At 39.4% G+C, this 14,807-nt stretch overlaps 1 protein-coding gene across 26 annotated transcripts in view; it reads left to right on the forward strand.

The window, feature by feature from the left end:
- SOX6 (SRY-box transcription factor 6) overlaps positions 1–14,807 on the forward strand; it is a 631,442-nt gene that overhangs the window by 586,088 nt on the left and 30,547 nt on the right. For all 26 annotated transcript variants that reach the window (XM_067749779.1, XM_067749774.1, XM_067749772.1 and 23 more), the window contains one exon: positions 1,155–1,263. In XM_067749779.1, the coding sequence (XP_067605880.1) occupies positions 1,155–1,263 (109 nt within the window). The remainder of the gene's footprint in view (positions 1–1,154; positions 1,264–14,807) is intronic.

Genomic DNA, 14,807 nt, shown 5'->3' on the forward strand with positions numbered 1-14,807 from the left:
ATGTAGTGAGACTGTACAAATGAGACACAGCCTCTATCAAGTAATTGTATGTTTGCTCTTTAAGAATATTTCCAAGTTTCTAAACATCTTACAGAAGAGAACACTCAAGAGTGTTTCCGTCTAATGCCGAACATGCCTAGTACAGAACTAGGTCATTGAACAATAGACTGAACAGCAATCAGTCCTCTACTGCTGCATAATGCATTAAGTATAACATGCAGAAACCATTCCCGGAGCTGGAAGCTGCTATTTCATGTCTGTAAATTCAAGCTGACATGACATTTAATATTGTTTCATAGTAATGAACAACAAGGTTTCATTCATTCATAAGCACAGCACAAAGCCAAGTTTGAGTCTGGAGAGTAGCAAGGAGGAGAGAAGGGGACACGTGCTGTGTTTCTGCAGACAGGAACACCATGTTAATTATGATCAATGAGCCCTCTGCTACTGATCCAGAGAGCTACAGGAGGAGAGTTCACTGTGATGTTTCAGACTCCTGATCCTAGAAGAACAGGTTAACAATTAAAACATCTTTGTGTTTCCCTACTATAATGGCAAGAGTATTTAACTTTCCTGACTCAAGGCCTGACTAGGAGTAATGTTCTCCTTTTCACTTACCAGGAAGTTACAGTTCAAACTCCACAGCAAAATAATAGTATCAAAGCCATCATCTAGTCTGCCTGCTTCGAAATATTTGTTTCTGAAATCTTCTTGCCTAAAATTCTGATTCGTATTTTTCCAGGAGTACCAATGCAAACTATGATCTCTAAAAAGGAAAATTCCTCTCCCATTGAATAACAGTATATTTTAATGGAAACTGCTCTTTCAAATTTTGCAGTTTTGGCTCACACCTTTCATTTGCATTCCTTTTAGAATACTGGAGCAAATCCAACAGAGAGAGGTGCAGTACAGCCCTGGCAGGTTACCTGCCACAGATTTCCTTTCCTTATAGGTACTATGGTTTAGGTGCTGTCAACACTGTCAGTGCCATAAACAGGCTTTAGTGGAATCTTCCTGAAAAGTTTTCTGAGCTCAAGTTGGTCAGAAATGATGTTTGTAAATCCAAGTTTTGTCCATTAAGAAAGATAGAAACTGGAAGGAAAAAGTGGCTGCTTTGGAAGCTAGTATAAGTCTCTGATTATTCTTTCCTCTAGGAAAGAACACGCTTTGAAAATTTGGGGCCCCAGTTAACAGGAAAGTCAAGTGAAGATGGAAAGCTGGGCCCAGGTGTCATCGATCTTACTCGGCCAGAAGATGCAGAGGGTGAGTGGCTTTTCTGTTCTGCTGCTCTGTGTGTTTCTAGAGGTGTGCCTGAGGCAGATGTAGGATCTTCATGGTCTTTCTTGGGAGTCACCAGATCAATTTTCTTGGCATATCAGAAAAATGTTAGGCTTCATTATATGTTATAGTTGAGGACTTTGAAATTCAGCTAGATTGTGTGTTACTGAACACATAGCAATCCAAATACTTCAAGGTGCCATTTTAAAGTTTTAAAATCAAAGAACCCTCTACATTTCAATGAACAACAGAATTCTGTGTTTCATCCACCTCATGACATTCTTATTAAAAAAAAAAAGAGACAAACATACAAAGGAGGATTTTTTACCCCCAAATCAAGTGATTCCCAGGTGCAATCAAACCATTTTGGAAACTAAATTATAGTTTGAAGCAGATCTAGCATAAAATTAATAATTGCTTGGGCAAGGCCCAGCCTGTGTCTGGGTACTAACCGTTATAAAGTCTTTTGAAAGTCAGGATGGAAAAGACTAGCTTTACTCTCAATGTGTTTACCCACAGCACCATCAATGCCTGTCCGCTCCTCTTTCTTTTCTGTTTGTTTGTTTTAAATACACAAGCAGCAAAACAGCAGAGATTGCTCCCCAGAGGCTGTTTACAATCTGTGAGTTAAGTCAGCACTTTAGTAGTAGCGTTGCCTGGTTATTTACTGTGTCATCCCAGAGCAGGGACTGGTCTTCCCGTTAGCTGTTCCTGTGTCAGAATCCCTCCCACCAGTCAGGGAAGATTATTTGTTCTCTTTAGAGTAACACAATACTTCATCCATCTCAGGTCCCAGCTAAAGTCCTTTAGCTTGAGGGGAAAAATCTTACTATTATCCCTTTTACTGGCAGGATTCCTTCCAGGACCCTAATCCCTTGAAAACACATGAAGACATTTCATAGCAGCATCTGAACTGAGCATGGCTTCTAGTGATAGCTTGGGGCCATCCGAGGCAGTTCAGAAATCCCTGGCATGAGCACTAAGAGATGGGTAGTATCAGACATTAGGAAGTACTTCAGAGAGTTTTCAGAAGGCAGGTTTTTCATGCCAGTGGGAGAGACTAATGTTTAATGATAGTCCTGGGTACAAGGTGTTAAAATAAACTCTGATTGGTATGTGCATGTGTGAGGGGAGTGGGGAAGGAAGGGAAGGGAAGAGGAAAAGGAAGTGGGGGAGCAGGAAAGGAGGAATAAAGAGGACTCAAAACCAGAAATATACTCACTGTCTTCCATGCAGAATGTGTACTGAGAGCACGGTGACACTGACATTTTTATAGGCACTTAGAAGTACATGATTTCCCCCCTGGTGAGGATTGAGGTTCCATGGTCTAGGGAACTAGTTATTCAGGTGTGGCACATCTCAATTTTGTTGGAAGATGGTACTACAGAGTACCTAAATCTTTGACCAGACACAGTGAAATAATACTTTTCATCACTTTGGAGTATTCAGTCTGTTAATTTTTCTGTAGACTAGGAGTTACAGAGTTCTATTGCCTTATCCTTGTTCTAACAGGGTTTTCTTAATCTGTCATTCAGTTTTCTTCACTTACTTCTTGCTTTTGTTTTTTTTGCGGTACGCGGGCCTCTCACTGTTGTGGCCTCTCCCGTTGCGGAGCACAGGCTCCGGAGGCGTAGGCTCAGCGGCCATGGCTCACGGGCCCAGCTGCTCCGCGGCATGTGGGATCTTCCCAGACCGGGGCACGAACCCGTGTCCCCTGCATCGGCAGGCGGACTCTCAACCACTGCACCACCAGGGAAGCCCTTCACTTACTTCTTAACTGTACAATAGGTATAAAGTCATTTGCCTCTCAGTAATGCTAATAATCTAGTTGATGATATCATGTGCTTGGTAAGTTAAAAATCATGGTCAGAGTTATTAACCATTATGAAAAGAAAAAGTGAAAAGCTTAACTGTAGAGAAACATACTGTATAGAAAAATCTGTGGAACTTCCATTCAGTATCCAGATTGTCTGGATTCAAACCAATTTCCTAGTTACTTTGCTTTTTTTGAGCAAACATTTATCAAGCATTTATATGCCAGAGAATACGCTAAGCTTTTAACACGTTTTCTCATTTAAATCATATACAACTCTGTAAAGAAGGTATTTTTTTTTCCATTTTACAGATGAGAAAATTAAGGGTGAGAATAGTTAAGTAACTTGCCACAGGTCACATAGCTAGTAAGGGTAGAGCTGAGAGTTGATCCCAGGCAGCCTGGCTCCAGAACCCAAGCCATGAAGTACTGTGCTATCCTGCGCCCCCTGTATATACGGATGCGGAAGTGGTGCCTTCATTTTTCTGAACAAACTCCTTGTGACCTTCCTCAGTATATGGCCCATTTCCTCTCCCCTAAATATAGCAAGTCATGCCATGCACCAGCTCTCGTGTTACTCTGTCACACATAGCAGCAATGCCTGATGACTGTAATAGTAGAAGGGCTGTAGTGGCCCAGGAGCTTAAGAAGCGTGTGAAAACCTCCCTTCAGAAGCTTGCCCAGAGTTGCCATTGAGCCCTCGTGTGCTTTTGGGGGACTGAGTTCATGAATGGAGTCAAGTTACCTGCTCTAAAACCAACAGAAGTGCAGTGCCTTTGTGAGGACTGCCTGGATGCGCAGCAGCCTTCTGCTGACTTCAGGATATTTCCCGGCATCTGTTCAAGCGTAAGCTGATTGCAAAGCCTGCTGGAGTTGCAGTTCATATTAAAGTCAGAGTAGATAACAGGTACACATACTTTCTCCACCTTGCTCCTCCATATTTCCCTTAAGAGGAAGAGTAAGAAGGAAATGAAGTGAAAGAATACCTAAAAAATTTATTCACTCCTTCAGTCAGTCTTGGTCTAAAAACAAACAAACAAACAAACAGACAAACATTTCTTGAGTGCCTGTTCTGTGTGCCGGTCCCTGAACTAGACACTGGATAAAGCAAAGGAAGCAAAACAAATATGTTCCTGACCTCTTGGAACTTAAAGTCTAGTGAAGAAAGACAGAAGATTAAAAGGGTAATGCATACATAGATACATAAGACAGATATAATTATCACTGAGAAAAGTACTAAGAAGATCAAGAGTTCTTTGTTCCTCACAGAGGTTCAGGGCGAAAGCTACTTCGGTAAGCTCCATTGGCAGGTAAGTTTTGTAGCTGTCACCCAGGATGTCATCCCTTCTTAGTCCACACATGATCATCTCCATGTTTCCTCTGGCTTTGGACCAGTTAAAATCTTTTTCCAGCTTTATTGACATATAATTGACAAATAACATTGGTGCAGATTTAAGGTGTACAATGTAATGATTTGATACATGTATATATTGGGAAATGATTACCACAGTAAGGTTAGTTAACACCTCTGCACCTCACAGGTTACCTTTTTTGATGAGAAAATTTAAAAACTACTCTGTTAACAACTTTCAAGTATATAAGACAATATTTTTAACTATAGTCACCCTGCTGTATATTAGATCCCCGGAGCTTATTCATTCATCTTTATAACTGGAAGTTTGTACTCTTTGACCAACATCTCCCCATTTCCCCCACTGTCTAGTCCCTGGAAACCACCATTGTACTCTCTGTTTCTATGACTTCAGGCTTTTTAGATTCCACGTATGTGTGAGATCATATAGTATTTGTCTTTCTCTGTCTGACTTCACTTAGCGTAATGCCTTCAAGGTCATCCATGTTGTTGCAAATGACAGGGTTTCCTTCTTCCCTTTTATGGATGAATAATATTTTTATCACATTCAAAATATGTATATATAACTATATAACATATTACGTACTATATGTAATACATAATATCATTTATCACATGAATTTATATATATGTATATATAAAACAGTCTCTTTATCCATTCATCTGCTGATGTATACTTAGGTTGTTTTCTGTGTCTTGGCTATTGTGAATAATGCATAATGGCAGCTTTAAGGGGCTATGCCCTTCTTCTCCTTGCACCCCATTCTCCTGTGTGGCTTCTGAAGTGACTAAAGTAAGCCTGGCTTTCCAGGAAAATGTCTGCTGCCAGTTGCAAAAATGCCAATATCACTTAGTAAGCAACTTGTAGACCTGCTTCATAGCTTTGAACATGGAAGCAGCAAGGGAAAGGTCACCAAAAGAGGCAGCTGTGCGTGTGTATTAACCACTCATCAAAATCAAATGACAAAACCGTAAGCCAGGAAAACAGAAATTAAAAATATAAAAGGCAAATGTCTTCAAAATTTTATTTTTAAAGTCCAGCTGTTATTTGGCTTGAATATGACAAGACAGCATTTCTTGTTCACCACGATATTTATAAAACTACAAATTCATCGGTGCTGGGGGCTTAGGAAACATGTTTAAGGTCCTGTTATACTTCGGAGCATTTGTTGGCTTTATACGTATTGAGCGCACAAAAGTTGTTAGCTCCTATGTAGGGCATGTAAGGAAGAGAGGACTCAATTAATTGAGTCTGTCACCACGTATTAAGAATGACGAACAGATGTTTAACTTTTTATGGACTTTTCATACGGTGTTTCCCCTCTCCTTGTTCTCCTTAGGCAAGAGTGCAATTCTTATCCCAACCCTCCTAATTTCAGGGTTGCAAGGTATAGTAGAAAGGGCTGTGGTCTGGTTATTGGGAAATTTGGATTAAAGTTTCTTTGCTAAATGAAGGCAAATAAGTGACGAATGCCCCTGGGCTTAACTTTATCTTTTAAAAGAGGTATGTTGGATTCCATTATTTCTAGGGTCCCCTCCAAATGCAAGATTGTTATTAGGGTCTTCATGAAACATAGAGTGTGTTTATTACAAGAAAGGTGATCTGTCCACAGTAGCTTTCACTTGGTTTTTTCTTGAGAGAAATAAAAGAGGAGACCAATATCTTTGAGAGTATATTTGTACCACTTGCTGAATCAAATGTTCAAGTCTTTGATCTTTTCTTTTTATTAATGAGAATGATCTTTTCTTTTTATTAATGAGAAGATCTCTCCAGTAGCATTTCCTATTTACCTTTCACAGATGGACCGCCCCTCACCCCCCGCCTTCTTCTTCTCTTCCCCCCAGCAACGGTAGTTGTAGCCCGCCTTATTTTTTATATTCTCTCCATCCTGTTTCCTCTCTCTCACACACCTGGGGCCTCTAAAGGGACACTTTTCTTTTTTTCTGTTTTTCAGAATAGTTTGGGTAAGAAAACCTTCTTCTAACACCTCTTTTAATTCTCAAATTCAATTATTGTGTCCCAGCCTCAGAGAGAGGCAACACCTCATTTTGTTTTGTTTTGTTTTGTTTTTTCACACCTCATTTTGACGTGGAACATAGTGGAATATGAGCTCTAAAAGGGATGAGCTCTGAAAGTGATTACCATTAGGCAGGCTTTTGGACCCTGGGTTGGAACTGTAATGATGTGCTGTCCTCCATGTATTAAAAACTTGCATTGCTTTGAATGGAAATGGATATGTGCACCAAGAATAACCCCTTTTAGAAGGGGTTGCTCTCAGGTTCTCAGATTTGCTTAGAAAGGTTTTATAGATTTGTACTGAATTTGTGAATTGGATCCCAGCCAAGATGGCCTTAACCCTTCTGAAAGCTTCATTTTTTTTGTGAACTTCTGATTGCTTCTAAGTTTTAAATCTCAGGATAGCTTTATTATTGTCAACTTAAGCTCTCTGTTTATAGACAAATAACAGGGACTGCAACTTTTCCTCTTTTTCCTTAAAAAAACGCACCACTTAATGCGAATGTCTTCTCCTAAAAATCCTGCTTACCCTTTGATCCATACTCTGGGAAATCTTTGAAGCTTTTCACATTTCCTTTCCCCTCCCTGGATCCTTACTCCTGGTAGAAAAGGAAGATTGACCTGATGATACACGGCTCATTCAAGGCGTCAGAGGAAAGCTGTAGTATAATCTGGGGAGGGATTTAAAGGCTCCATCTGCTTACGCTTTGGAATGTAAAGGTCACTATCTGTTCAAGCCCACCAGAATACAGTGCTTCACATCACAACATCTAGATTCGCAGCATTGGAATAAAGGAGAGACATGTAATCAAATTTACAATTCCATCCAAGAAATCCCTTTTTATATTCCTGACAAGTAGTCATCTCACTTCTGTTCAAATGCCTCTAATAGTCTCATGACAGAAAACTGACTACTTCTTGAGAAGCTCATTCCGGTTCTAATTTTTAATTCTTTGTTATTTGTCTTTGCTTCCTTATAACTTCTACTCATTGGTTCTAGTCTGACTTTTGGATTCCAACAAAATAAAGCTTACCATTTCTCCACATGACACCCCTTCAGATATTTCCTCAAGGGTTAGGAAACTTAAAGTCCGGTTGTTCTACCCTAAGCAAGTCAATTTCTTTCCCTGAATTTTCTCAGCTGTAGGTGAGGAAGTTGGTGTAGATGATTTCTGGTTTTTAAACTCTTATCTTACTGCTGTACAATTGAAATCATTCACCTTTAAGTCAACTAGAAAGTAACAAGTGTAAATTGGGGACCATACCGTCTTTAAAATAAGTGAAATTATTATTGAAATATATCAGAGATGAGATGTCTTTGTCCAAGAAGGTATCCAAGTACTAGATTGTATACCAAGAATAAAAGTTGGGGAATTATACATATTAAAATAAAAGACCCAGGGAAATCCAGAGGGAGCACCAACCAGAGCTTTGCTGTGGGGTTATGGGTCTGGCCTTCCATAGCTGCCTAAAATAGCATTTCCAGCCATCTCAGAAAAATGAATAGGCAAAGCAGTCTGTATGGAACCAGCAGGCTGAGGTCTGAGGCCAGGATGGGTGGCCAGGGAGACCCCAGACATGGTGAAAACTGAGTAACAGCCACACAGGCTGGGAGATAAGCAGAGTTCAAAAAGCCCTTGGCTCTGGACTAACTCTGTGGTATCACAAAAATGTATTTTACTGTGGATATAAACAGTTTTAGAGGATCCTGTGCACCAGTTTATATCAGCACTATATATAAAGTGCAGCTCTCTTAAACAAGCAAATAAACTTCTCTTAAAGAAATATATTTGCTGTGTCTTAAAAGCTCCCAAATAACTTTTAATGTTGGTAGAAAACAATTTCCATTGAACTTTCCAAGTGATGGATAGTCCTGATGGGATAAGAGAGTGAAATGTCAAGATTCTTGTATAACTCCATCCCCTAATACTCCATAAAGCGAATTCAACCTGCTTCTTAGAGTTGCTTAAGCTAGAGAAGCCCAATCAAAGACCCAGCCTCCCTTTCGTGAGGAGCCTAGCCCTGTCCAAGAGCTGGTTTCTCATTGGGCTGCCTCCTCTAAAGAGGTATCATTGACAGTGTCACCACACACACAAAATTATCTGGTTTTCTGACTGAATATCCTCCGTTCTGGGGAAGAAATGCTTGTCTATGCCATTACTGAATCACACAGAAGTGCTCCCCCATCTTGCTGTAGCAACTGGGTGACAAAAGATTTAACGCCATCTACCATGAAAATCAGATCCAAGACAAGAACAGCCGGCACGTGTTCCCAATGGGGCTGCAAAATCAGTCTATGGTTCCTCAGCAGTACATATGTCTGCCTCACATAAACCAACATATTAGAATAAACGCTGGCTGATAGAAGTCTATCTGCCATGTCTGGACTGTGTAGTGACTGTTGAGGTGTGGACCTTGTCTAGTTCCCTGTCCCTAGAATCCTCTTCTCTTGGCAGCGAGAGCCACTTGACTTCCCATCTGCAGGCTATAGAATTCAGCCCAACCTTAGGCTGGTGGAATTTAAAGAGTCTCAGGCCAATTTGGTGTGCTCTTTAAATTCTCTCTGCTTAAGGTCAAGACCGAACTTAAAAACAACCATTTTTTCCCTTTTTTTCCCCCCAGTTGGTCCTTTCCTTCTTTTCAAGTTCTGATAACTGTGCTTCTAACTTATTCACAAAATTCAATAACCGACCAGCTCTCCCCTATTTTCTGTTACTGACTTCCCTATCTTTTTTTTCTTTAACTAAGAAATTCTTACCTTTGAATATCTCCTTCTTTTAGATACACTGTCTCATTTTACTCTGTCACTGTTTGTTTACACACACTATCTGTCATTTCATCCTCTTTAGAGGTGGTTCTCTGTAGACTGAGCCACAAGTTCCGATAGCCAGGTCATTCCCAACGGGGTCTATCCCTACTCAGAGTCCCCCAATCTTTAGTTTTACCCACATGTTCAAGTTATAATTTACCAATTATCTCTTATATACACAGCACTGTTACGAGCACAGAGAGAAGGATTTTTTAAAAGATGGACTATACTGTATTCTTCAAGAGCTAGTAATGTAGTTGGGATAATAATATTAGCATACACAGAAAGCAGAACAACCTAAGATGTTATATGTTATAGTACATCATTAGAGAAACAGAAAAGAGTGCTATTTAGAAGAGGAACCTACAGTGCTTTGTTGACAGCCATGATTCTGGAAAGTCTGATAGAAATATAGCTGGAGATAAGCCTAGGTTTGGAAAAACAAAGAGAAGGAGAAGAACTTTCAGTTGAGGGAATAATCCAAGCAGACACAGAAACAGTAAAGTACACAGACATTCACAAGGAAGTTCAGAATGAAAGAGTCACTTCTCAACTCTGTGTTCTCCACCAAGCCCAATACAAAGCTTTCCATATATTTATACTCAGTGAATATTTGTTGAATTGAATATGTTATAAAAATAGCTGGGTTCCATACTGTGGAGGGCCTTGAGAGTCAGGCTGAGGAATTTGGACTTTGCCACCAACTAAATAGGCATTAAACTTTAGTTGTTCAAGATTGACTTAGATTATGTATAGAGGTTAAAAATAATGGAAAAGCAGAAGTTAGGTTGGTCTTGGTGGTCTGTTAGTCTCTTTATTCCTCTGTTCTCTTTAATGTCCTTTCAGAGGGACTATTCAATGGCTGTCTTTTCATATTACATCATGGGAGAGCTGAGTAGGTGTTAGGAGGGTTTTCATTCAAGTCATTTTAAAAATACCTCTTTTCCTCCTGGGTATAATACTCATTTACGTATGATTTCACTTTGTCTGCTGTGACTGTTCGATGCCTTACAGATCAGTCTTGTACTTTTGCCTCTCACTAGAGGAGAGTGATCTTTTTTAAATGATTTTGTTCAATGGATATTTACCCTTAGACAGGATGTCCCAAATTAGGTCATGGTACCAGAGGGAAGAGATTGTGTAAGAACCCATCAATATTTGCGTTATACTGTAAACTGTTAAATTTAGGAGTAGGCTGTAACAAGTAATTCTGAACTAAAACTTAATATCCCAAGTCACAGCCCTAGAGAGAAGAATTTCATAAACAGTATATTCAGCCATTTAAAATTTTTACTAAAAATAAAAATTGCACCTTACTGGCTTATGTATATTTACTTTCATGGCAGAGAAATCACTTCATGCTTCTTCAATATACGCTGACTTTTCACTAGGAAGGTTGATCCTGCGTGAGGACAAAATGAAAAATGGTAAGAGCAGCTACTCCATGCTGCAGAGTCACAGAACTGCTGGTAGAGCAGAAAGGAAAAACAATTGTCAAATGTCCCTGAGACTTCCCTGCCCTATATTTATTATACAGTCAGTAATCCTAATTCTTTGTTATTCCAGTGAGTCCTTTATAAAAAGCTGATCTATAAATTCTCAAGATAAGGGTTTCTTCTTCTTTTTTCTTTTTTTCTGGCTTGGACTGAGCAGCATAGTCTGGTTACAGGCCCCACAGGTGGGAACTGGGGAGGTGTGAGATGGTCTTTTTGATTGTGTCTTAATGCATATTCTATACATTTTAGTTCTATATCACAGGGACACTCTTGAAATATATTTTTAGCTTTGGGTCAGAAAAGAGGCTCCATTAAGTAGTAAATTGCACTCTCCAGCTAAGGGCTCATTTTATAACTATGCTGAAGGACAGGACTGTGCAGTATAGGGAGTATCACCCAGGTACGGGGAAAGACTAGAAAGGGAACAAATATGAGTTAAGCACCTGCTTGTTCTTGGTACTGGAATAGACATTCTACTACTTCTACTGCCATTACTACTGCTACTATTTCTAAAGGCAGCTACTGTTTAATGAGTGGGTACTGGGTTCCAGTCACTGCTGGGAAATTTATGTTCCCACTTAATCCTCACAAGGATCCAGACAAGCAGAAATTATTAGCTCTCTTTTATAAGGAGATGAAACTGTAGTTTAGAGAAGGGAAATAATTTACCCAAGGTTACTTAGGAAAGATCAAATCAAAATTCAAACCCACATCTGTCTGTCTACATAGTATCTGAGCCACACTGACTCCCATTTTTCTCCAAGATGAGCTGATTCAGTTGGTTGCCTTTGTTGAAGTAGTTTTTTCCTGTTGGTTTTCATTAAAAAGTAGAAAAATTTAATGAGAAATAGAAACCTGTGAAAGTTTTTTTTTTTTCAATCTTTCAAACCACACAAATATTAAATACCTTTCAAATACTTTCACCAGATTCTCAGGGCAAAGAAGTTTTGGTATACTACAAAATTGAGTTGATTACCCCAAATCCTTGTGCCCTCTCCTTCTAATACTGTGTATTTCCATATCCCTAACCTTAAAAAAATTAGTTTCTACTGCACCTGTGATCTGCGTCTCTCATTCTAGTAAAAGGCAGATTCCCTGGGACAAAGAAATGAAGAAGAAAGACCAACTAAATTAATTTTGTTAAGAGTTTTTAATCTAAGTCGGGGTACCATTGAAACAATTCAGCTGACCATTTTAGAAATTTACTTTGATGGCAAGTGTGAAACTTTGGGAATAGTTACATTTGAGTTCATTGTGATTTTGCCATTTACTAACTATGAGATTTGGGCAATTTAACTTCTCTAACCTCAGACGTGGATTAGATGATCTTTAATATCCCTCTCATGTTAAAATTCTCTAATTCTATGAGCATGTTTTATCCATTTCATATTGACTCTATCGGGAAGGTCCCATCATATGCCTATTTGAATATATGCTTCAGTTGTATATATTTACACAAACCCGACAGCATTAGAATAGCTTTCAGATTTAATATTTCCAAAAAGCTCTGACATGCCTTATCATCTTTTCAGGATTTCCCCGGAAGTGGGAAGCCAGGATTTCAGATTTGTACAGTGTGGAAAGTCAATAAAAGAAGTAAGATTAGAACCAGTGATCTCTGACTTCCAAACAGCTGTGGGTACATTTTCCCATTAAAGCCATTTTTATTTTATAGAGGGTTCAAGTAAGGCAAAGTACTTAACAGAATATAAGAAATAAATGGGATTTATACAAAATCTGATTTCAGAAATTCCCAGGTTCTAATGCAACATGTAGACATCTGAATCTCACTCTAAAATTTTCACTGTCGAAGATGTCAAATGCTCTCTGCTATGACATTTGAGTACTTACCTTATGCCAGCTTATGCACCAGACCCTAGCAAAGCAGTTATGAATAAGACACAGCGTTGTTCCTGCCCTTTTAAGGTGCATAGTCTAGTGAAGAAGGTGGGCAGATACAATTGGCAATATGGATAAAATATAGTAAATGTAAGACAGAGGCAGGCACAGGGTGCTGTGGGAGCCTAAAATACTTAGCCCAACCTGACGAACTGGGTAAGACTGTCTGGGTAAGATGATCCCTGATATGAGTCAAAGAATGAGTTGAATGCAAGATGGAGAGGAAATTCCAGGAAAAGGGAAGGCATGGACTCCTAGTATAAAGCAACATGGTATATAGAGAACCAGAAGTAGTTCAGTATTATAAAGCAAAAAAATTTCAAGTAGAGTAGCTAGAGATGAAACTGGAGACATAGTAGAGAGCCAGGTCATGGAGAGCCTTGAATACCATACTAAGGAGTTTGGACTTCATCTTTTGGGCATTAGGGAGCCACTGAAGACTTTAATATAGGAGTGCTCTGGTCAGAATGGCATTTGTGATGGATTACCCTGGCTGAAATTAGGAAGAGGTATTTAAGTAGAGACTGGGGACTCAAAATTGGGAATAAAAGTCAGCTAGAAGGCTGATATTTAAAATAGTCCACCAGAGAGAATGGGGCCAAGGCAATTGATGAGCGATAAGGGTGGAAATGAGAGGTGGGATTTAGTAGTATCTTTGTTAACTAATCTGAGATTTGCTTCATCTTGGTTTGTGCTTCTTAATTTCGTGTAGTCTATGGTAGTATATTGAGTTGGATGAAGCTAGAAACTGCTGAGCAACATGAATTATTTAGTCTACCAGCTTTTCACCAGCCTCTGTATTCTCCAAGGGAATCTGCTTGAATCTGAGACTGGTTCTCCTGAAAACTTAAGGAGCCAGAACCTATTTTTGTCTTATTTCCTCCACAGTGGTCTCTGGTTCAAACTTAAATAATGCCTTTTTGCCTGGACTCAACAGCTTGTAAGCCCTCTCCTGTGCATACAAATAGCAAATAGATAATAAGTAGAGTATTTGATGTTCCGTGCTACTTTCAGGTCATTAAAATAAAGAATCACATAAGTTATCTCAGTTGCCCTAGGATCCTGTAGTTGAAATAAGATAAAGGGCTCTGTTGAGCTGTCTGTGTAAAGCAAATATAACTTGAGAATTAAAAAAAAAAAAAAAAAAAAAAGTAAACATGGGCACCAAAACTGCAAGCAGGAGACCCTTGAAAACACAGCCTGGTGCATCACTGGTTAGAATTTCCTTCATTTTGCAAAGCCACGAGCCACATGCATCAGCTCACCACAAAGTCATTAAGCCTTTTTAAGCTCAGATGAAAAACATGAACAAATACCACAAAAGGCTTTAGTATAGCCCCTTTGTTCACTCACATATGGCACTTTATAACTCCTGCGCCACTCTGGTCGTGGTGTTTGTTTAAGCTGCCTCCATCAGGCTGGTCCTGAAAGAACAAAAGACATCTTGAGCAATCCTAAGCAGGAAATGGGCTAATCTAAACATGGTTTGTGACACTTTAAGTAGAATAGAAAGGGGAGGGATTGATTAGTCATTAATGTCCAATTGGCTCCATATGGATGTTGCAATAATAAAGCCTTTTTTTCAGAGCAGTAGCAGAGTTATTGAATTAGAGGTTTATGTTTCCTCAGAGCTGACCTTAGGGAATTCCCTTTTGGTTCTTCTTGTTGATCTTTTAAAGAGAATGGAGTTTCCAATAGGAAAAAATAGAAGCCTTATCTACAATAGCACTTGCTCATAATCCTGCAACCAAGGAATGCATTAATTTAGCTTTGTTTTAATCCCTGCTGTAATTTCACTCCTTAGTGCTTTCTTTGCATGCTCTTGCATCTTTGGACCAATTAGATAGTGGCATGAACTTCATAACTGGTAATAGGCTCCTTTAATGTGCTTAACAGTACAGGGAAATGGCATCCTTACGGGGGAAGCAATATCCCAGCCAAGGAATGGTGGGCTTTGAGATTCAGAGTTATTTCATGTCACCGAATAGTGCCTGGGGTAGCTTTGGTGTAGGAGAAATGCACTAGACTTAAAGTCAGAAGACCTAGGTTCTAGGTCTGGCTTTGTTCCTTGTTAGCAATATACTAGCAGCCGGTTATTTCAGAGGCTGGTAACTCACCTTCTC

The sequence above is a fragment of the Pseudorca crassidens genome, chromosome 9 (assembly GCF_039906515.1).
Source record: "Pseudorca crassidens isolate mPseCra1 chromosome 9, mPseCra1.hap1, whole genome shotgun sequence".
Taxonomy (NCBI): domain Eukaryota; kingdom Metazoa; phylum Chordata; class Mammalia; order Artiodactyla; family Delphinidae; genus Pseudorca; species Pseudorca crassidens.